General features: G+C 56.0%; 1 protein-coding gene across 2 annotated transcripts in view; it reads left to right on the forward strand.

Annotated features, from left to right (window-relative positions):
* Positions 1 to 22,623, forward strand: part of B4GALNT4 (beta-1,4-N-acetyl-galactosaminyltransferase 4) — a 120,126-nt gene that overhangs the window by 42,400 nt on the left and 55,103 nt on the right. For both annotated transcript variants that reach the window (XM_074954698.1, XM_074954699.1), the window contains exon 2: positions 19,596 to 19,711. In XM_074954698.1, coding sequence (XP_074810799.1) covers positions 19,596 to 19,711 — 116 coding nt within the window. The remainder of the gene's footprint in view (positions 1 to 19,595; positions 19,712 to 22,623) is intronic.

Below are 22,623 nucleotides of genomic sequence, written 5' to 3' on the forward strand. Positions count from 1 at the left end.
TTAACCTCTGAGGATCGGACAAGAAGCAATGGGCTTAAATCGCAGCAAGGTCGGTTTAGGTTGGACATTAGGAAAAACTTCCTAACTGTCAGGGTGGTTAAGCACTGGAATAAATTGCCTAGGGAGGTTGTGGAATCTCCATCATTAGAGATTTTTAAGAGCAGGTTAGACAAACACCTGTCAGGGATGGCCTAGATAATTAGTCCTGCCACGAGTGCAGGGAACTGGACTACATGGCCTCTCGAGGTCCCTTCCAGTTGTATGATTCTTTGATAGTCAAAAAGTCAGAGTTACCAAAATAAAATAAAATCACACAGTCTAAATTCTCAACCCTATTAGACTGGGCAATATCTAGATTAAGCAGTTTTTTTCACCCCATTGGATATTGCAGTTCATAGTACACAGGTTTCACCATTGAAACCTGAGCCAGTCCCCTCTGCTGGAGTCTTCAGTCTTCTGAGTGTCCTTGTTGCTTGCAGCATAGGTGGAGGGATGAGAAAAGGCCAAGCTGGGGGCCCCCTGTGTTCTGCTTTATACTCTTAGTCCACCGTGCGTGGAGAACAGAAGTCCAGGCATGTCTGGTGGGCATAGCTGAGTCCCAAGGTGAAGGGATAACCCGGTGTGTCTAACTCCTCTGCTGGACGATGGCTGCTGATGTCTGTTCAGCACCCACCCAGGTGTTGGTTACCTTCCTTGTCATTGTCTCTGGAGAGCAAGTATCTGGGCGCCTCCCAAACCCACAGCATATTTTAGAGACAACCATACAACACATTCTCATAACTTCATATGCATTAATGATATACATTTTTAGATAGAAAAATGACTTTCAGCAGATCATAACCTTTCCCCTGATACCTTGCATGGCCTGCTTTATATGCAATATCACGATTATATATAAACCAGGAATATGGGGGTCTGGGGCACTCCCCTGGGTATAGAGTGTCACACTGAGTTCTTTCATCCCTTCTGCCCCTCCCTATAATCAACACCAGTCACCCTCATTACACCCCATTCACCTGGATCAGCTCCCTGCTTCCTCCCTTTATAACTACCTCTACTCTGGCTGTCCTCATGCCAGCTGGCTCTTGGGCAGGGGCCTGGACTCTGCCACCCGGTGCATTGCACTTGGAGAGGTGGTTCTGGGAGCCTGCCAGCCTGGGGATTCTGTGCCGAGAGCAGCTGTGAGCCGAACGCAGCCCTGGGCCCGAGGGGACGAAAGACCAACAGCTGCTGGTGAGCTAGGGGCAGGAGGATGCTGTGGGTGAGTGTCAGGCGGGCTGCAGGGGGGCACTGGCTTTGCAGTGCAGGGGATTCCCTGTCGGGAGGAGGAGAGGGAAGATGCAGGCTCGATGAGCACGCCGCAGGGAGCCTGTCACTTGCCGGCAGAGACCCAGATGAGCTGGAGGGGAGCGTGGGGCTTGGAGACCCCCAACGGGCCTTGCCTGAATGCATCCAGCCTGTGGCCTCGGCCCTCTCCCCGCTAGCAGAAGGGAGCGTGAATGTCCTTTACCTGCCTTGCGTTTGTTTTCTATCCCCCTGGCACCAGGGCTGCCAAGGTCTGTCCTGCCTGAAGCAGCAGGAGAGATTAGAGTGACCCAGCTGTGACCTCGGAGAGGGAGGAAGGCTGAGCGCTCCTACCTGACTGACTGACAGCTTCCTGCCCCAGCGGCCGTGCTGGGGGGGAGCGGGGTTAGCCCAGCATGAGGGAGGCTCATGGCCACAGCCAGTCCTCCAGCAGCAGCCATGCAGAGCCCATGGGCGGGCCCCCTCCCCAGAGATCCTGAGTACCTGCGGGAAAGGGGCCATCCGAGCTCCAGGAGTGTGGGGCGTGGACCCACTGCCGCCTGGTGTGGAAGGGCTCGGAGCTTCGAGCAGGAGCAGCCGCTGCAGCTGTGGTGGAGCCGGAGAGCTCAGGGCACTCGTGGGGGGGTGGGGGGGAGATGCTGCATGTGCTCACTGTGCTCAGATGTGGGACCAAATCCCAATGAGATCCTGCCCCAGGCCCCCCGCTCCCAGCTGGGGTGGGAGTGCAGTGACCTCCCCGGCTTCTGGCCCATCCCAGCAGGGGTAGATCCATGGGTCACTCCATCAGTGGGACCTGTGGGGGGAGCCTAAGGAGGGGTCTGGTCATGGTGGCCTGAGTTCCTGACAGCCATGGGAGAGGTGGGACTCAATCCCCCCCGTGAGGCTTGGCCAGGAGTGGCCATAGGTGGGCTTAGCCTCCTTCATTGAAGCAGAGGCTGGCAGCAGGGGGCTGGCTAACACCACCTGTGGGGGTGGCTTCTCGTGATGGGGACGTTTGCTGACTGGGAGCTGGGTTGGGAAATCCCACTCACTCCACGCTTGTAGGCCATTGAACAGCCATCCGCTGGTGATGACTCCGGAGCACCCTTAGCCTGTGCCAGATCTGAGCTGGAGGCTGAAGGCTTTGTAACCTGCTGCTCATCACCTGGGCCATCCGCTTCCTCAGTGGCAGGAGTGTCAAAAGGCACCAGAGGCAGGTAAGCACCCGGCTCCCTTTGAATTCAGCTGGGAGTTGGGTGCTTGTCCTAGGCCCTTTGAAAATCCCAGCGTTTGGCTATTGGGCATCTGAACCATCTCAACAGAGGCTGAGCACCAGTGCCCATGCATCCGTAATAACCTGGAGGAACAGTCTGATTTAGGGGCTGAGCCACTGCTTACTGAAGTCAGTGAGAGTCTGGACATTGGATCCAGCCCTCAGTAACGGGTATTCGACATTAGATGTGCACGGGGAGTCTAGTTGCCCACTGGGCTGTGTTAGCTGATATGCCAGTCAAGGCCTAGATCCTGCTGTAGAGGCTTTACCACATGCTTAACTTTGTGTGTGTGTGTGGCTTCGGTGGAATTACTCACATGGGTTCAATTAAGCATGTGTCCGTGTTGGCAGGATCGGGGCCTTGGTTTTTTTTTTAATGTAATAGGATTTGCACTTTTCTATCTCTATCCCTAGGAGGTGTGATACATGCAATTTATACCTTGGGGGAGGGGGAGGAGATGTAACAAGCTACCACTTAATTGCATTAAGAACAATTAGAAAACAAAGAAGAAAATGTAATCAGGTAGTGTCAATAAAGAAACTGACAAGTCTGGAAAGAATCCAGCAACTGCAGGGGAAATTTCACCCTCAAAAATCCGGTCCAAGTGAGACTGCATTAAAGACAAATGTATGCAGCCTGATCTAGCAAAGCAGAAAGAAAAGATAAAGGAGGGATTGTAGATATGATTTCACTTCTTGAAGGAAACTCTGATCGCTGTTCAGTGTGTGCATGCATATGTGTGATTTCTGACTTCAGGTCTGCATCGTAGTAGTAATACAAAATTATCTAATGTATTGCACTCCTGCTAGTTCCTCATTTGGCTGGAGATGCCCCAGCCTTGGTGCCAGCTCACAGAACATCCAGTTTGAATATCTCCCGTTCTCCCTCACATTTGCCTGAGAGAGCCTGGATCATGTAGTTCCTTTCATCAAAAGGAACACGCTTGGAGGATTTTTAAATTATCACTTGGTTCAGATCTTGATCTCTTTCCCCCTCCACCCCAAGATAGCAAAGGGAACTGGATTTCTGCTGGATTTTTTTTGCAGCAGGAGATCCCCATTAGGCAGAGAATATGACCATTTTTATGAGAGGTATGATAAGCCTTTTCAACCCTTCAAGTTCACATTTTGTGTCTAAGAACAGATCCAAATAAAGACCCTAAAATACTGTGTCTTACTAATGATGCTTCTATAGTGACTTCCATCCCAGGATCTCAAAATATTTTACATACCTCAATAAATTACAGCACTTCTGTGGGATTAGGGATGCATTGTCCCCAGTGGACAGATGGAGAAACTGAGACAGAAGGCAATTAAGTGATCTGCCAATGACTGCCCCTGGCAGGCCCCCGCCCAAGGAGAACCTCGGTCAGGGCCCCAGCGGTGGGTGGCAGAGCTGGTACAGAATCTAGATCTCCTTTCTCTTAGCTCTGTGCTTTAACCATCCAGGGACCATCCACTGGCCATTTCCAACCCCATTGTACTCATGCCCCCCTGAAACTTTTCCAGCCTGTTTGATGTTCCCTGAGTTCTGTTTCTTGCTGAGAATTGGGTTCTCTATTTCTCAGCCAGGTTATGTTTTTAAGGCTGGCCGGGCCCATTCCCCTTGTGCCATAGTGCATGCCACACTTTGCAGAGCTTGTGCATAGACAAGGAGCAAACCCCAGTCACTGCTCCGTGGATGAGTTAGCTTCACTGTTACCCTCTCTGCATAGAGCAGCTTTGCTGGAATCCCCAGCTAGTAAACTCCCAAGGGAGGCTGAACAGCTGGGGTAGGTGAGTCCCCTCCCCCAGTGCCTCCCACTTCCCCTGCTGTGCTTTGGCCTGACCACAAGTGATTCTCTGTTTGTGTGTCTGGTGTGTCTGTTCTAGTCTTTTCAGGAAGCAGAAGCAAAAGCCACAAAGGTGGCGTACGCATCACACGAACCACTAAGAGCCTGCGTAGCCCCAGCTATGAGCTAGCAGCCGGCTAGACAATGAAACCAGCAGAGAGCCGGCCAGCCTGGCGTGGGAAAGGAAACTCGCCACAAAAGCTGCTTTGCTCAGCACTGGGCTTTGGACTGGGTGCCCTGCGCTTGCTGTGCCTGGCGAGATGTTGCAGGAAGCCCATGGGTTAGAGCAGGTGCCGTGGGCCTTTCAGATATCCACTCCCCCTCCAGCAGGGTTAAAGGGCATCCAGTGCCTTGGCTCCCAAGCAGCATTGCTTCACCCTGGAGTCATGACCTGCAGTAAACAGGCGGAGCCTCTGACTTCCCACCACGGCCTGCTGGTGGCAAAGGCATACGAGTCAGAGCGGGCTCTCCCGGATGCTCCCACTGGTCCGGCTGGATGTCCTCCAGCCAGGAGTTCCTAGGGATTGTGGTGTTGCATCGTGATACTCCTGAGCTCTTCGGTAGGGTTTAGTGCTGCCCCAGCGCTTTGCAGATGTGCTGTAACGGAGTTGCAGGGCAGGGTTTTTACGCCTGTTCTACGGGGGGATAGGGGGGCAGTACTCAGAGAGGTGATGTGACTTGCCCAAGCTCACCGAGTTATAGGCATAGCTGGGATTACAACCCAGAGGCTCCTTGTTCACAGCTCTGTGCTCAGAGCCGACAGGACTCTCTGGTGGCCAATCTGGGAGTGGAAGATAGGCGTGAGCAGCGAAATACGGGAGTACAAGTGTCAGGGCAGGCTGTCAGGAAGCAGGGCACAAACCCCAAATGGGGTGTGAGGTAGATTTCACCAACCGATTGTCAAGTGTAAATGCCTCGGGCACTGTAACAGCCTTAACATGGAGTGACAGACAGTCCAGTTGGGTGCTCCAGTTTGCCTCAGGTGAGCCTGTCTTTGTGATAGATGGTCTCTTACACCAAGGATCACAGCAATATTCAGGTTACTCACAGTGCCAAAAAAACAGTCACTTACCCCGGGTCAATTGCACCTTACATCTCACCCCAGAGACAGTGCTATCTGAAGATGTATTAAATAGGAAAAGGAAACGAGAGTTATTTACAAGGTTAAAGCAGGTAAACATACATAAATGAGTTCCAACCTTAAGTTTCAAAAAGTAGTAAAAGTTGCTATAATAAGCAAGCTCTGTGTGTCCTTTAGGGCTCACCCAGGCTAAGCAATGGGGTTCTCTTTCTTATGCCTAGAAAACCTTGCCCCCCAGGGTCCAAACATTATAGAGATCCAGTTCCTTCTTGTTTTTATTCCCTTCCTCCCATGTGCTCTGAGCTGTGAGCTCAGCTGATGAGAGGAATCCACAATTCCTCTGAGGTGGGTAGGAAGTGCTGACAGCGCTCAGTGAAGCTGATGGCACCTCTGTGGGAGGATTACGAGCTGGGTTAGGCGTTTGCCTAGTGCTGGAGCATAAAGGGTGGCAGACAGGAGCTGCAGCGGGCCTGTCCCACTCTGCAGCAGGGTGCTAGCCGTTGGCCTGGGTGCATTTCACAGTGAAAGATTTAAAGCCAGGAGTGCTCACTGCATTCAAAATCTCCTTCCGTCTCCAGCAAAGGGGCAGGTGATTAACAAAATTGGTTAGGAATTATGACCCTGCTGGCCTGCCGTCATGGCAGTCCCTGGCCTTCCCTTTGCTGCCTGGATCTGTGAGCTGAGACACTGATTTCCTGGGGCACTGCCGTGGTTGGGTTTGGATAATTGCCAGCTCTCGAGGGCAGTCTGTGCTGGGTAGGGATCTTCCAGAGCCACGTGCTAATGTCTGATGGGACGCTAGGGGTGGAGAGTGGCAGGGAATCAGTGCAAGGGCAGGACTGCGCAACACCTCCTGCTCATGTCCCCCTGAACTGCTTCTCGGCCCCCTGCTTAGCCTATCCCTGATGGCTGTGAATTGGGGCTGCCGGGACAGCGGAGATTAGTTTCAGAGTTGACCGTCAGGCATGTGGACGGGGTAGTCATTCACAGCGCCCTTGCAGGGGCAGAGCATCGTAGTGACGGGACCCTTGCTGCTTGTCAGATAGAAACCTAGGGAAGGGGAGGAAGGGGATGGATGAAACTGGCCCTCCCTGCCCTCTTTGAGCTCTTCCCAACCATCTGCTCCAACCTGCAGTCTCTGTTCTGCACTCATCCCTGTGGTATCTTGGCGCCTCTGCCCTGCGCTGTCGGCTTTCAGGGGCGTTCGCACTGGGGGCCTTTCCACTAGGTCTTCCCCCCTGCGCACGCTCGGCTGGCCAGAGGGGAAGGGCTGCAGCTAACGTGCACGGGGGGTGGGGGGGACGGACCTTGAATCGGGGAGGCCTGGGAGGGGAAGCCAGGCAGAGCTGCGGCGTGCAATGGCGTGTGGTGTCGGGGCAGCGCTGGTGTGTGAGATGCCGCAGGGGCTCTGTTGGGGTGCTGCATGCAGGGGCGTGTGTGTGTCAGCGCCTGTGGAGTTAAGGAGCTGGGAACCATCCCCCTGCTGTCTCCTTGGCTTCGCAGATAATTACCCGGCAAGTTAACTTTGTCATCATGAATTCTCCCTTCTCTCCATTAACCCCTGGCCCCGTCCTCCAGCTTGCTTGCAGCTCGCGGGGGAAGTGGCGCAGCTCCATCCAAGTGCTGGAGGGAGGCCCTGTGTTAAATGGAGCTGGGTTGGAGTGGTGGTGGGGATTTATTATCTTCCTAGGCAGCGTGAACCACTCACCCGCTGACTCCCCTCCAGCTCAGTGGCTTCTCCTTCAACATCCTGCTGGCTTCAAGGACATCCCGGCCCCTGCTGCCCGAGATTGGCAGGGCAGATTAGGGAATCGGGAGCAGGCTGTCTCACACGTGTGTGCACACGCACATGCTTCTGATTCCCCAGCCAGCTTTGCCAATGCACCGTGATCCTGCCTCCAGCTCCCCTCTGCTATCCCAGGGCCCAGCTCCCACCCAGCTCTGCCAAGGCACCATGATCCTGCCCTGCAGCCCCTGTTATCCCAGCCCTGGGACTCCCCATGCTGCTGTGTGTTGTAGATCCTGTCCCTTTATAAATTGCGTAGAGAGGAACTGTCCAGGATGAGCCATGCGGGTGTGATTAGGAGCCGTGGGGTGGAAACAAGCAAAAGAAAATGTAGGCTTAACACCAGTTTGTCTTAACAGTGAGATCTGTGAGAGTGTGGGACCGTCCCACTGTGGAAATGGAGGGTGTTTCCGAAAGCACAAAGTCCTTCAGCAAGCTGTAGTGTTGCCCACTCTCGTGATATTATCATGAGTCTTGTGATATTTGGTGTTTAAAGATCCAGCTCCTGGAGTCAGGGGATTATGTGAGACTCACACCTTTTTACTTTTCATATTTCTTTAAATGAAGTTTCTAGCCCTCCTGACTGTGGAGAAAAGCTTCACAAGGTGAATGCTCAAGATTACAACCCTAGAAAGCAGATCTACCCCACCCCGCGATTTATTATATTTAAAAAATCTGATTTTTATTATGCCAGTCTCCCGATCTTTGTGGGGGTCTGTCTCCTGAGCTGTGACAGGGCTGCAGACAGACAGAACGGTGTGACTGTTCTGTCCCTGCGGCAATATGCAGGATGTCGGTTCTCTGCTCCTCCTGAAGCTGGTGGGCTGAGTGGAGGCTTCTCTCTGGAGCATGTGAGGCTCAGACTTGGGGCGAGTGGGGGAGGGTGTCAGGATTTCGCTGATACCTTCTGGTGCGGGTTGTTTCTCCCCCAGACTGCTGCATGTTTTCCGTGGCTATTCAATGGTGTCTGTCCTGTGCTCAGAAGGGGGTGTTAATTTTCAGTTCTAACACGTCGCAGCTGTGTCTATTTCCAGCACAAATCCAGGGTTTAACAAGAACGTCTGGTGGGGGGGAGGAGGGGGGTAGGAAAAAACAAGGGGAAATAGGTTACTTTAGATAAGCTATTTCCCCTTGTTTTTTCCTACCCCCCTCCCCCCCCCCCACCAGACGTTCTTGTTAAACCCTGGATTTGTGCTGGAAATGGCCCACCTTGATTATCATGCACATTGTAAGGAGAGTGATCACTTTAGATAAGGTATTACCAACAGGAGAGTGGGTTTGTGGGGGGGGGGGGGGAATCTGGATTTATGCTCGAAATGGCCCAACTTGATTATCATACACATTGTAAGGAGAGTGATCACTTTAGATAAGCTATTACCAGCAGGAGAGTGGGGTGAGGGGAGGTATTTTTTTCATGTTTTGTGTATAAAAAGATCTTCTACACTTTCCACAGTATGCATCCGATGAAGTGAGCTGTAGCTCACGAAAGCTTATGCTCAAATAAATTGGTTAGTCTCTAAGGTGCCACAAGTACTCCTACCCTTAGGAATGTCACATGCCCTGTTAAACTTCCTGAACAGGACTCACGGGCTTTAGGCGCCATTATTAATTAATAAAACTGACACTGAGAGAAACCAGACTGCCCCAGGGCTGGGAGCTGAGCAGCAACCTAACGGCTCGCAGGCCGTCTGGGCAGCGGAGAGCCCGTGGCTTTGGCACTAACCCACCGTGATTGTTCCCACTGCCTCTGGAACTGGGCTTAGTGCAAACTGGCCTTCCACGAGCTATCCCCATCTCCAGGGACTGCAAGAGCATCCTCCGCTACGGGGGCCCTTTAGCTGAGCTGTGAGCCAGCAGCACCCCTGCCCCGTGGCTAATTACTCTCTGGACGGAAGTCGGGGGTGCAGAGGAACGTCAGTGCCGCGTGGGGAGCAGAGCGTGGGCATTACGGAGCCGATGAAAGGAAGGAGGGGACTCTGGGACTGACTGGCTAACGGCTCCAGTTGAGAAGGCTCATTGTGCTCTCTGGGCTTCCCTCTGAAGGGCAGCTAGTGCCAGACAGCTCTGAATGGCTGCCTGTGCGCTGTGCCCCTCGCGCCTCCCCCCGGCTCTGTGGGTCCATTGATCGTCCCTCGCCCGCCCTGCCGAGTGAAAGGACGTGCGGCCTCGATGTAAAAGGAAGGGGGAGCGGCTGGGCGGCGAGCTGGAGGGGAGTGGGGAGAGGTGCCAAGCAAGAGAAAAGGACTGGGATTGTCAGGGCTGGCTAATGACAGCGAGCAGGATAAGGGGACTTTAGAAGTTAATTTCCTGTTCCTGAGATGTGGTGTGGATGGTATTTCTGCTTCCATCTCCTAGGAGACACAAGGGGCTGCGCTGCCTCTGGAATACTAATGGGATCAGGGCCGTGCACTGGGGAGCTGGGCGGGGGAGGCAGGGGCTGCTGAGAACAGCAGGGAAGCTTTGGAATGAGCCGCGGGGCTTGGTGCTTCTGAGGGGCCAGCAAACACCAGCATGGGGCAGCATCTGTCCCTTCACCCCCAACCAGTCCCTCCGAGCACCTGACTTTGGCTGTGCCAGCAACAAAGCCCAGCAATCTCAGTATGGCTGCCAAGCATGGTCTGTCCTCTCTTGATTTCCTTATTGGTAGCCGGTGGCAGCTGGGAGCCGCCGGGATCTGATGTTTGGGGAGGGGTCACATTTCAAGTGCTGTTGACGTGCCGTGAAAACACCGCATCCTAGATTGCTATGGCTGCATGTGGTACCTGGGTGCTCACCGAGGCTCTGGTTGAGCCATTCGTGATCTCAGGGGGAGAGGCCACGTGCCTTCTCCCCTACCATTGGGAAGGGCCTGGGGTTTTCAGTTAAGTTCAAATGAAGCCGTCTCCCTTGAGGCTGGGGGGTCGGGTTGCGGCATGGAGTTCTGTGTGGGGAGATGGTCCAGTGGGGCTAGCACACTCTGATGCAGAGATCCAGAGCAGGCCCGGGCTCCCTCAGCATCTCCTCGGGGTGGTATCTTGGTGGGAAGAGATGGGAAGAGAAGCTGACATGGGGGATCTCTCTCCCACCCTCCTTCCCTGCCAAGGAACGATCGCCAAGGGCACCAGCACATCTCCCCCTGCCGCAACAGAATCACAGCACAGGCTGCAGCTGTGTTTGCTAGGGGAGAAGAAAGAGAATCTCTCTTCAAACAGACTTGGGAGGCTCCTACTGGGGCAGGCAGTGGCAGGGGGAGTGGTGGGGGGAGCTTTCTACGAGGGGGAATGTGTGTTGCATCAGGCTTGCAAAAGACAAGCACACAGCAACCGTATGGGAAGAAGGAAGCGAATTGCACCAAGGTGTTGGCATCACTGCTGGGAGGCTGTGTGGGCCCTGGCGGTCTGAGCTCAGGCTGGGAGCCAGCAAGTGGCGAAGTCTAATCCCAACATTGAGCCTGCCTTGCTGTGTGGCTGGGACCCATCACTTCACCCTTCCTGGGTCTGCTTCTCCATCTGTGACGTGGGGGGAGGCTGCCTTCCTCCCAAGGATCCACTGGCGTTTGTACAATGCTTTGAACCTGCCAAGTGCCACCAGGCTGGTGCTCAGTGTTACTATCTAGGAGTCTTCTGATCCCACTGGGTGCGTGGGTGCAGTGCACACATCAGACAGCAGGGGGCCTCGCCCAGGATAGGCTGCCTACTAGCTCCTTCTTGCGACTGCCGAGCAGGCTAGGAAACGAGGAGTGGCCAGGGTGTGGTGTTGGTCATACAGGGTTCGTCTACACTGCAACAAAGCACAAAACAACAACAGAGCACCAAGCAACATGGATGCATCCCTGCTCTGGTCATTGGCATTTAACTGACTGTCTTTGCACATCAGCGCTCCTGTCAGGACCACCCATGCAATGCCGGGAGCGTCCGTGTGGTCTGATCGTCAACTTGTGAGATGTAAAATGACACTGAGCTTGCAATTAAAACAGTGCTGGTATCCTCAATCTCCAGTAGCCAAGCTTGAGCGTGCAGGGCTTGTTAAAAAAGTTGATGAAGTTCTTGACGCACTTTTTCAGTCAGATACAATAAACACTGACTCTGCCTGGTCGTCTTTTAAGGAAATAGTGTTCAGTGTGTCTAAAGATGTCCTCGGCTTTGTGAAGAGGATCTAATCGGAACTGATCTGATGAGATAAAGCAACTGCTGACCTCCATGCCTCCTCTTCGCACATTGTTAGATAAACAATAAAAACTCATCTCTTAAAAAGATGGCTTATTACCATACGGAGTGCAGTGTGTGAGCTAAGCTTCGCCATGGGAAGGGGAGCTGGTGGAAAATGCTTCCATAAGCAGCTTCCATAAGCAGCAGACCAAAAAGTCTCCAATCAGGTTTTTGCTGAGCTGAAGACTACGTGTGGCCCACTATCTAGTGGTACCAGCCCTGTCTAGAGTGCAGATGCATCACTGCAACTGACCAGTCGTGGGCAAATTCTGAAAAGATGGGCTGAGCACTTCAACAAGGTTTAAAAGTGGTCACTGGCCACCACCTCAGCATCAGCGCCTGGTGATCTGGAGCAACTTCTAATTCCAGGCCAACTCTCAATCCTGACGAACATCTCTGAAATATGGACAGCTGTCAAGCAAATGCCAAACAGCAAAGCAACAGGTCCAGAGGGTGTTCCTGGGGAGATCTTCAAATGTGGGGGCCACAAGCTAATCAGGGACTTCACTGGCCTCTACTTAAGGTTTGGGGCCTGGAGGCTGTGCCCCAGGAACAAACACTGTTCACTTGGACAAAAGGAAAGGCAATCATGCTTCTTGCAGTAGCCATCATGGCCTCTCACTCCTTGCCAGTGCAGGAAAGATACTCGCCGTAGTCATGTTAATTGATCAACTCATGGAGAAGATGCTGCCTAAAAGCCAGTTTGGCTTCTGTGCTGGGTGCGGTACTTCAGGCATGATCTTCGCACTCCTCCAAATTCAGGGGAAATGTCATGAGCAGAATCAAGAGCTGTATGTCGTTTTTGTCGCTCTTACTAAGGCCTTTGATTGTGTAACTCGAGATAGCCTGTGGACTGTCCTCCAAGTTCGGTTGCCCCAGTGAGTTTGTCAACATTATTAAATCTGTCCATGCAGGTTCTTGTCCTTCACCCAGTCTGCTTCTCAGCTCCCTTTGTTGTCACCAATGGAGGAAAACAAGGCTGTGTTCTTGCACGGACATTATTTAGTATTGTGTTTGCAGCTGTTCTAATACATGCATTCAGAGACATTGATTGTGGCATTTATATGCAGTACCGTATGAGTGGAGGTGACTTGAATCTGCATTGCCTGCGTGTGAAGCCAAAGGTTATGAAGATAATTATTCAGGAATTACTGCTTGCTGCTGATTGTGCTGTACTGGCCAATAACCTCAGGGACATTTTTGCTTCTTGACTGCTTTGTGCATGCAGCAAACTGTTCAGCCTGCAGAAGACAGAAGCCATGGTCCAGCCTTGACCTGGAAGTACTGCAACTCCTCCGGTTGTGTCCATCGACGAGGTACCACTCGAGGTAATTGACCAGTTGTGCTGCCGAGGCAGTGTCGTTTCATAAAATGCAGGGATTGCTGGCAACATTATGAAGCTCACTGGGGCAGCCATCGGAGCCTTTGGAATACAGCTGGGTTCTCTCTGGAAGGAACATTGTGTCAGACTGCAAAAAAATTGATGTTTACCACACCATCGTTGTCACCGTACTCCTCTCCGGCTGCGATACGTGGACTGCTTATCAACGTCACGCGGAATGCTTGGCCCAATTCCACCTATGATGTCTGCGGCAGAAAATGGGAATTGAATGGCAAGTTTTGCTTCCAAACACTGAGGTTCTTGAGTGCTGTCACATCGCCGGCATAGAAGCTTTTATGGCGAGCGCCCAGCTGAGACATGCGCTCCTGTGGGTTGTATGTGTGATGGCAGAATGCCGAAGGCCATCTTTTATGGAGAATCACAGAATAGAACAAGAAACCGTTACAAAGACACTTTCAAGGCCAACCTCCAGCCTTACAGCATTGGCTTCAACATCTGGGAGCCCTCAGCCACACCGAGACCCGATGGCAGCCACTCTGCCACCTTGGACTGAAAGGCTTTGAGAACTGGTGCATTGCTGCAGTCAAGGAAAGATGTGCGAGGTGCCTATTCGTTGACCATTGTTTTTACCTGTGGCACTTGCAGACTGGGGCTGCAGGTCCGAAATTGGTCTTCGGTCTCATCTCAGGACCCGCAATAAGTGACTGTAGCTCATCCGTCGAACTCGACAGGAGACTCCATCGTCACGCGGCAGCAAGTCTCAGAGCCCGAGTCAGCTGACTCGGGCTTGCGGGGCTGGTGCTACGGAGCTAAAAATAGCAATGTGGGCGTCCCCGCTTGGGCTTGGAGACCCTTCCCCCGGTGCGATTTAAGAGCTCAGGCTCCAGCCCGAGTCCCATATCTACACTGCTGTTTTTAGCCCTGTAGCACGAGTCAGTTGACTCGCTCTGAGACTCAGCACCAGAAGTCTTTGCAGTGTAGGTATGCCCACGGGGGGCCCGGCATAGATGTGGGGAAGCCAGGCTTGTTCTGCTCCATGCTGTACAATGCGGGAGGAGATCCTGCCACCCAGACTCTCTCTCACCCCCAAAACTGATGCTCGGCTAACCCTGGAGGTGGGATGCTGGAGCAGTGCCCACACCCTGCTCTGGGCACCTCAGCTCGTGTCGCAGCAAGGCTGCGCTTGTGTGTGTGTCTCTCTCTCTCTCTCAGGAGTGCAGGGGTGGGGGCTAGGAACCTACAGCAGCCAAGGAGTCCCTGCCCATCCATCCCCCCGTCACTCCTCTCCCGGAGCAGAGCAGGCCTGCCAGGACCAGTGCTGCCAGGATACGGGCCTGCCTGAACCTCTGCCCGGCCCTTGAACTGGACCCCCAGCGAGGGTCAGCCCCATTCAGCTGAGCTCCTCCTACGCCATACCTTTGCCAGGCAGGATCCTCGAGGGCATCCTCCCCAGTGCTAAAGGCTCTGCAAGGCCTAGCTACGCCGTCCGTGACACCGGTTGGGCTTGATCCCTCATTCCCGGGCGCCCGGTGTCGCCCTTTGTTCCGGGGCAAGTGGCGGCATTCTGCTCACTGGGGCAGCTGACGGGCTGTGAGAGGTGCAGGAGAGCGGGGAACGGGGCCCTGATGGGCGCTGGGTTGGCACTTGTATTAATGACTTAAAAGAAGGGCTAGAGGGTCCAGCGCCCTCTACAGGGGCAAGGGGTGTGGAAAGCAGTGAGGTCTAGCTGCAGCCGGTAGAGCCTGCCAATGTGACTCTGAGGGTGGCCGGGGAGCTGAACCTCTGCGCGAGAAAGTGACGTGTGGGAGCATGGTGCCTCCTGCTGGTTTCCAATGACCTGCCTCTCTCTCTCTCTCTCTAGTTTATGGCCATTTAGTTCTCTCCCCGTCAGGCGCATTCATGGAGCAGAGCATCGAACTCAGCTTTATGCTGGCGATTGCAGGTTCTAAGCACCCGCCTCATATGGTTCCTCTATGCAAAAACACCCAGACAGCTCCACAATTGGCTCTGCCCACTCTGCTATGTGAAAACAAACTCCTCACTCCCCTGCCTTCTGCCCGCCGTGATCCCTCACTTCCCCCTCCTAGCAACCCTGGTTGGGTTCCAGATCTTCCCGTTCATTGGAAAGGCTCGGAGGTGTCAGTTACACAGGTCTGAGGGGTGGAGGGTGCATTAGTGAACAGCTAATCCATTTTCAAAATCCCTGCCATGTTATTCTTGGGAAGCCGATTATTTTAATGCTGTAAGTAGATACTTGTATAAACCTCTCTTTGCTCAGCAGAGCAGAAGGATCAGTATAAAAAAAAACTCTGGAGGGAAGTTTTTAGCTTGGAAATCATTATTGTGCCACGCTGCCAGGGAGCAGGTTGAGAGCTCTGCTGTCAGGGATGCCCTGGGAACTGGACACCTGGCTCTGGGCTCCTTTGAGAGCCTGCTTCGAAGCTCTCCACTCCAATCAGCGTCAAGGGTTGTTTTGCCATTCAAGCGGAACCAGTGGCAGAGTTGGGCCTGGAACCCCAGAGTCCTGCCCCGGTCTGACCGCTAGACACACATCCGGACGGGGTTCTCCCCGTCTAGTGGGATGGAGCTCCAGGCCCACCTGGGCTGGTGAGAGGAGACACGGGGGGCAGCTTGTGCTTTCCTGTGTGAAGCCTGAGCCGTGACGCTTCAGAGAGAGTTTGGGGGCTTGTCTGGTTTTTGGGTGTGAATGGGGCCTGGGTGGCAGCCCAGAGAGAGCTCAGAGAGAGTCTCTGCTGTTCCCCCAGCACCTCCGAGGCCGGGTTGGGACCAGGATTGATGCCCGGAGCGGGCAGTGCTTTCCAGGCCACTTAGCCTGAGTGAGAGCTGTGTTTTCAGAGTCCTCCTCCCAGGAGCAATTGATTGAGTCCTTCCCTCCTTCAAGTGTGGCAAATGTGAGCTTGAATGATGGGGGCTCTCTGGCAAAGAGACTCGGCTCCTGCAGGACAGCTCTCTCCTGCCAATATGCAATTACAGAGCCGGGCCGGCTGCTGTGGCCAAGCCTCCCCCGGCAGGCTGAGAAACGCTCTCCAGACCCTGGCTGGGGTGACTGCCCCCCCTCCTCAGTGCTACTCATGTTGCCTAGCGAGTGCTGCCCATTGAGCCCCACGGACCAGGGAGGGGCCTGAGCCCCGTCTGCATCAGATCCAAACGTCCCCATAGGATCCAGGGTTCTGGTTCAGTCCCATCGCTAGTGCAGATCTGGGACCCATGGAGACCACAGGCCCTGCCCAGCCATGCTCAGCCTCCTGCAGCAGATCGCTTGGCGTCCCAGTGGAGCGTGGCATGCTGGGAAAGCAAGCGTTGCCTCCACGGGCTGCTCCTGTTGGGGTTAAGGGTCAGGACGGGTGCCCAAGGTGTGGCCCTGGATGGAGTTTGGGGCCCTGTCTTGATGCTGGGCATGGGAACCATTTTAGGAGGCCCCCTCTGGGTGGGAAGGAAGCGGATCAGAAAGGACCGGAGCCCCGTGGGATCCCACAGGCCCAGTCCCCTCTAGCCCCAAGCCGGTTTCCTCTTTGTTTGGCTCGTTACTGAAGGGGGAGGGGGCATTTCGCGCCCCGGGCTGCACCTGCTGCTCCGTAGATTCCGATGTGCTTAGTGCGGTGGCTGCCATGGCGGCTTTGATGTGCCGCCCCTGCTGCTCCCCTCTCCCTGGAAGCCTGCCGCAGGCGGGGTCGTCCGAAACCCGAAATGGATGCTCTTGCTGCAGCTGGGTTGGCCACCTGCCTCCCCAAGGGCCAGAGAAGCCTGCACTGGGAAGGGGCCCCTGGGCCGCACCCCTCTCGGGTTCAGGATGCGACGCAAGGGAGAGAGAGAGAAACCTGCTGGGGCCTTCCCCTCTCACCGTCCCCAGGGTGGGGTGAACTTCCCAGCACGGGGCACTGAGAAGGGGGTTAGGGGCAGGGCTGGGATTGTCCCACTCGACCTCAGCGACGAGAGCCCGTGTGCGGGGGCAGCCGTGGCAGTCGCCCATGCAGGGTGTTTCCTGCCCCCAGGGGACAGGAGTGTCGGTCGAGGGCTGTGAGAGCACCCCAACCCGAGCCCTGCACTCCTGCCGCCCCCAGGGCTGTCGGGGCTGGGGGATCTGGCTGTGGGCGTGGGGGGTGATGGATGCTGCAAACCCAGGGGCTGTCAGGGCTGGGGAATCCACTGTGTGCCTTGCTGGGGACAGCTGGGAGAGAAACAGGAGTGTTAGAAGAAGTGCTCCCCCCTCTGTGCTGCAGTGCTGTGGGACAGGCAGCGGCTGGCAAGCCGGGTGCACGGGGGCCCCGCTGCCCCATCTCTGGGGCTGGAGGCTCAGCCATGGAGCCAGGAGCCTGCAGCTCATCCCTGCTCTTACGTCAGGGCTGCAGGCTGGGCTGCCTTACGTGTAATTAAAGCTGACACTGATGAGCCGCTGCAAGCCGCTCGGCACAGATGTGGTGAAGGAGCCCTGGCCAAAGAGCAGTGCCCTCTGCTCCCCTGCCTCCTCCCCCCAGCGCCAGGGCCAGCCCCGCTGTCTGCACGGCACATGCCTCCCGGGACCAGGGCAACCCCTTCCCCTGCAGCCCCTTTCCAGGCGAGTGCTCAGCCCCCAGAGACACATGCCCTCTGCCCCACACTGCCTGGGCCCTGGGGAGGCCCCCTCTCTCCATCAGCTGCTCTAGCCCTGCCCTGGCTGCATGCTCCGTGCCATCACCTGGCCCTGATACTTCCCCAGCAGTGTCTGCTGTGAGGCAGGATGTCCCAGGTGCTGGGGGCTCCCCCTCCAAGGCTGTGGCAGGGCCAGCAGGTGACAGCAGCTGCTCTGGGCGGGGCATTGAAAGCTATTCAGTGGGGCCTGGGTATTGCCACCTGTCCCAGATTCTGCTTCTCTTGGTGCCCCCCGTGTGCCCAGCCCAAAGGCTGAGAGAGCCCAAGGCAGCTGGGTTAAGCTGGTGGCCCTAGCACGGCTGGTGGTCTGAGGAGGCATTTGTGGTGGCCACTGAGCTCAGACCTTGTCTGCAGAGAGCAGCCGGGACGCAGCAGCTGTGCACCAAAAATAATCTCAGAACTTGGCAAAAGTTCCCAGGGCCCTAAGACCACATCCTGGCCCGGCCCAGCCTGACGTGTGTCCTGGTCCCATTTAACTTAATTGGCAGCTTGTGTTCAGGAGAGGCCACCACTGAAATAGCAGGGGAGCCTGGGGGCACTTTGGGGGCCACTGGCAAAGCTGTGGGGTGGGGAGGGAGCAGGCTACAGCTGGGGTGCATGGGCAGAGCTGGGTGGGGCCCGGGTCTGGGATAGCTGATGGTGGGGGCACTGCAGGTCAGCGCTGGGGTTCATGGGCAGAGCTGAGTTGAGCACCCAGGTGAAGCTGCATGTCATGGATGAAGCAGCCCTGAGCGTGTCCTAGCACTTCCCTCAGCTGCCTCTGGTTCTAGCTAGTGCCCCGTCATGGGCTCCCTCTGGGCACCCAGGTACGTGTCATTTGATTTTATCAGCCAGTCACACAGGGGAGCTGGGGTGGATGGGTGCTGGGGGGCATCTCTGGTGCCGGTGCATCTTGCCGAGCGGGCGGGGGAGAGTGTCTTGGGAGGCTGCTGGTGGATGGTGAAGGGGCACCGCTGGCTGTGGCAATAGATCCTGGTGCAGGGTCCCACTGTGCAGCGTTCTTACTGGTGCCCCGGGTGCTCAGAGAGGGCGTGAGCTGCGTAACTCTCCGGCGTGCGGTTCTGGTCTCCCCAGCTCCAAAGAGCTGTACTGGAATTGTTCAAGGTACAGAGAAGGGTAACAGAAATGCTGAGGGGTCTGGAACAGCTTCCCTGTGAGGAGAGATCCACAGCTAAGGTAGATCCCATCAGTTGGTGTAGAGTTGGGAGTATGTTTTCCGTTACTTTACATTGCTCAACACTGAATTTCATCTGCCATGTTGTTGCCCAGTCACCCAGTTTAGTGAGATCCCTTTGTAACTCTCTGCAGTCTGCTTTGGACTTCACTATCTTGAGTAATTTGTATCATCTGCAAATTTTGCCACCTCGTTGCTTACCCCCTTTTCCAGATCATTTATGAATATGATGTCCTGGTCCCAGGACAGACCCATGGGGGACACCACTATTTACCTCTCTCCATTCTGAAAACTGACCATCAATTCCTACCCTTTGTTTCCTATCTTTTAACCAGTTACCGATCCATGAGAGGACCTTCTCTCTTATCCTAAGGACTCTCCAGTTCCTTCAGACCACCACTCCTAACTGGCAGCCTTGGATTCTCTTAGCCGTTTGACAATCGCCTGTGCCAGGCCCTACCCCCTGGGGGTGCAAGGAGCAGAGCACCACTGGGGGTGAAATGGGATCCAGCTGTTTCTATTGCGGGAGCCCCTAGGAGTGCCCCAGGCCTGGGCCAAAACCCTGTTGTGCAAGGCATTGTACAGACCCACAATGGAAGGATGCCTAAAGTTAACTCTCCCATGGGCCCCTGCGGCCAGCAGGACCTCCGGGTGCTAGTGCCTCTGAGAATCAAGTCATTGATTTGGGCGTCCCCCGTGCGGCACCCAAGTCTGAAAATGTCAGCCAGGGCTTTTCTGTGGTGCTGGGAGGAAGGTGGCAGCTGCAGGAGGAACAGACTGGCCCTGGCTATGGACGGGGCTGTGGACTGAGCCCACGACAGACACAGGTGATGGTGCTGGTAGCTCAGACCTGGACGCTCCTTGGCACTGCACCGTGAGGCAGAGTCCCCTTTCCATCTCCCCAGGGCCGCGGTGGGTGAGTGCTGGCGTGCCGGCCAGGGCGCTGTAGTCTTATGCGCCCTGCTGCGTCTGTTTGTTGTTTGCAGATGGCGAGAGGCTGGGTGAGGTGACAGATGCTGGCAGGCGTGTGGCCGGGGCCCGGGCAGCAGCTCAGCAGAGAAAGGCCGAGGACTCCAGCGAGAGCCGGGAGGATGAGCAGATGGTAATCACAGGCTGGCCTCTCTCTCTCTCTCTCTCTCTCTCTCTGTTAAATGGGAAATGAGCTCCTAGCGGCTCCGGTTCTGGGCTGGAGGCGCCTAGGGGCTGTAGCCGTGTGCGTGCCGGGGGAGGGGGCCGATGCACCTTGGGATCGCCCTGCATGGGTTCCTGCTGCCCCTGGAGCTGGGCTGGCAAAGGGGTCTCCCCATTGATGCTGCCCGGACACAGAGGGTGCCCTGAGGGAGGCAGGGGTCCTGTGAAGGGAGGGGGGATAGCCCTGGTGGGAAACCCGTAGTGGGGGGGGGGGGCATAGGATGGCCCCGGTGGGAAGTAAAAACAGGAGTCCTTAGGGGATTGTGCTGCTGGAAGCCACGTAGGCGTGTGTGTGTTGGTTCGTATGGATCCATCCCCCTGGCGATGTGTGTGGGGATCTCTGACGGGATCCCTGGGTCGCAATGCTCACCGCGCTGTCCGGGGGTCCCGATGAGGAGCCCTCTTGGCAAGCACATGGCAGGAGGTGTGGGGCAGCCCCCTCTTGGCATCGCCCTGTTGGGAAGCACAGAGTAGGGGTAGAGCACCGCTCAGCCTGCCCTGGGAGATAACACAAGGTGGGAAGCAGGGAGGGGGCTGTGGCTGTGGGGTTGGGTCTCCAGGTGGCCTTGCCCTGTTGGAAGGCCGTGGGGGCCGGCCCATCGGAAGGAGCCCGGGGCTGGGGGTGGTTGAACTGGACGTGGCCCTGCTCCCGCTGGAATCTCCGGGGCCAAGAGCCCGGCTGTCGTCTGAGCACAGTGAGCTGCTCCTGACATTACTGAAGGGGGAGGGGGCATTTCGAGCCCCGGGCTGCACCTGCCGCTCCGTAGATTCCGATGTGCTTAGTGCGGTGGCTGCCATGGCGGCTTTGATGTGCCGCCCCTGCTGCTCCCCTCTCCCTGGAAGCCTGCCGCAGGCGGGGTCGTCCGAAACCCAAAATGGATGCTCTTGCTGCAGCTGGGCTGGCCGCCTGCCTCCCCAAGGGCCAGAGAAGCCTGCACTGGGAAGGGGCCCCTGGGCCGCACCCCTCTCGGGTTCAGGATGCAACACAAGGGAGAGAGAGAGAAACCTGCTGGGGCCTTCCCCTCTCACCATCCCCAGGGTGGGGCGAACTTCCCAACACAGGGCACTGAGAAGGGGGTTAGCGGCAGGGCTGGGATTGTCCCACTCGACCTCAGCGACGAGAGCCCGTGTGCGGGGACAGCCGCGGCAGTCGCCCATGCAGGGTGTTTCCTGCCCCCAAGGGACAGGAGTGTCGGTCGAGGGCTGTGAGAGCACCCCAGCCCGAGCCCTGCACTCCTGCCGCCCCCAGGGCTGTTGGGGCCGGGGGATCTGGCTGTGGGCCTCTGGGGCTGGAGGGTACCTGGGCGCTGCTGCTGCTGCACCAGCCCTTCCCAGGACCTGCCCTGCGCCATGCAGTGCCCCTTGCCAAGGGCAGCGCAAGGAGCACGTTGGGGCTGGCTTGCTCCTCCAGGACCGTGCCATCGGGGCTCAGGCAGGCTCTGAGCCAGGCTTGGCAGCACGGGAGCCCAGCGGAAGGAAAGCTCATATTTCACTGCCTGACAGTGATGCTTCATTTCCCCTCACTGTGATAACGGTGACGTTGACCGATCGCTGCCCCTTTCCTGAGGCGTTGGCAGCCACGGCACTGGCATGGCAATCATGTGCCTGCAATTAGCACAGGGTATGGAAAGACTGGCATGCCACACACAGAGACCTGGGTTAATGGAGCCCTATGCTGGCCTCAGCTAACTGCAGACTCTGTACAGGACAGAGCAATGGACCGTCTACAGCCAAGACCACTTCCAGGTGGTTTAGATATCAGGGCCAACTCCACCTCCCTCCAGAATGCAGCTAATCTGGACAAATCAGGCCGGGGCCATTTCTTCCTGGCCAAGCTGCTGCCCTGAAGCATGAGGATTGAGAGCTCTTGAAATGCTGATCCTGGTGCAGAAGTCCAGCCTGCTCTTCTGCCCTTTGCACACCCTTGACGTGAGGCTGCCAAAGCATCTGATTAAAGTGGGTCTGTAGCATCCTCTCTGACGCACCCAGAGAAGTGGAGACAGTGAGAGATCGGCACGACTTGCGGGTCAACCAGGGAACAGGAGTAGAACCCAGGTGTCCGGGCACCCAGTTCCCTGCTGTATCCACTAGACAAAGTAAACCTCTGTCAGATGTTCCTACATGGTTTCCAAGCCATCAGCCTTGCCCTGCTGCAGGGAGTCCCACAGGTTTCTTATAATGGCACAACAGAGATATTTCCTTTTAGCTACATTTCATGTGTCACCTCCGCTGAATCGCACCCCCCCTTTGTATTCTAGGGTTGGGGCAGCAGGAAAGCCTGCTTGGTGTGGTCTATCCCAGCTATTTCCCCTTATCCTTTGCACCCTGACCAGCCCTGCTGTCTCCCTCGCCTCCTGCCTGACCCCTCCCCTTCCCTCTGAGGCTCTGCCTGCATCTGTTCCCCTTCTGTGCTGTTCGGAGAGGAAGGACCAGCCCTGACGGCACTGGGCAAGGTGCGGGCATCGCATGGTCTCAGGCCATGGAAGCAGCTTCGGTGCCCTTCTCTGTCCCATGCTTGCTGGCGGGGGGAGCGCCCCTGGGGCACTAATGGCTCTTCTTCCCTTGGGGGGATGGAGAGAGGCCAGAGCTGAACACTTAGCATCTCTGTGGCTTTGGCCCCTGTCTCATCTCGGGGACATCACTGGAGCACAGGTGGCTGTTAAGCGGGACCCAGCCAGCGGCCCTGGGCGGCTGCTTCTCGCCCCCGTCTGCTTGCTTCCCCCAGTGCAGCCAGGTTCTCTACACGCCACGCTGCAGCCCCTGGCATGGGGATCTGTGTGGTGCTGCCCTTCCCCAGCCCCACGCATTGAACTACAGAGCATA

This window comes from Natator depressus, chromosome 6 (genome assembly GCF_965152275.1).
Source record: "Natator depressus isolate rNatDep1 chromosome 6, rNatDep2.hap1, whole genome shotgun sequence".
In the NCBI taxonomy this organism is placed as follows: Eukaryota; Metazoa; Chordata; order Testudines; family Cheloniidae; genus Natator; species Natator depressus.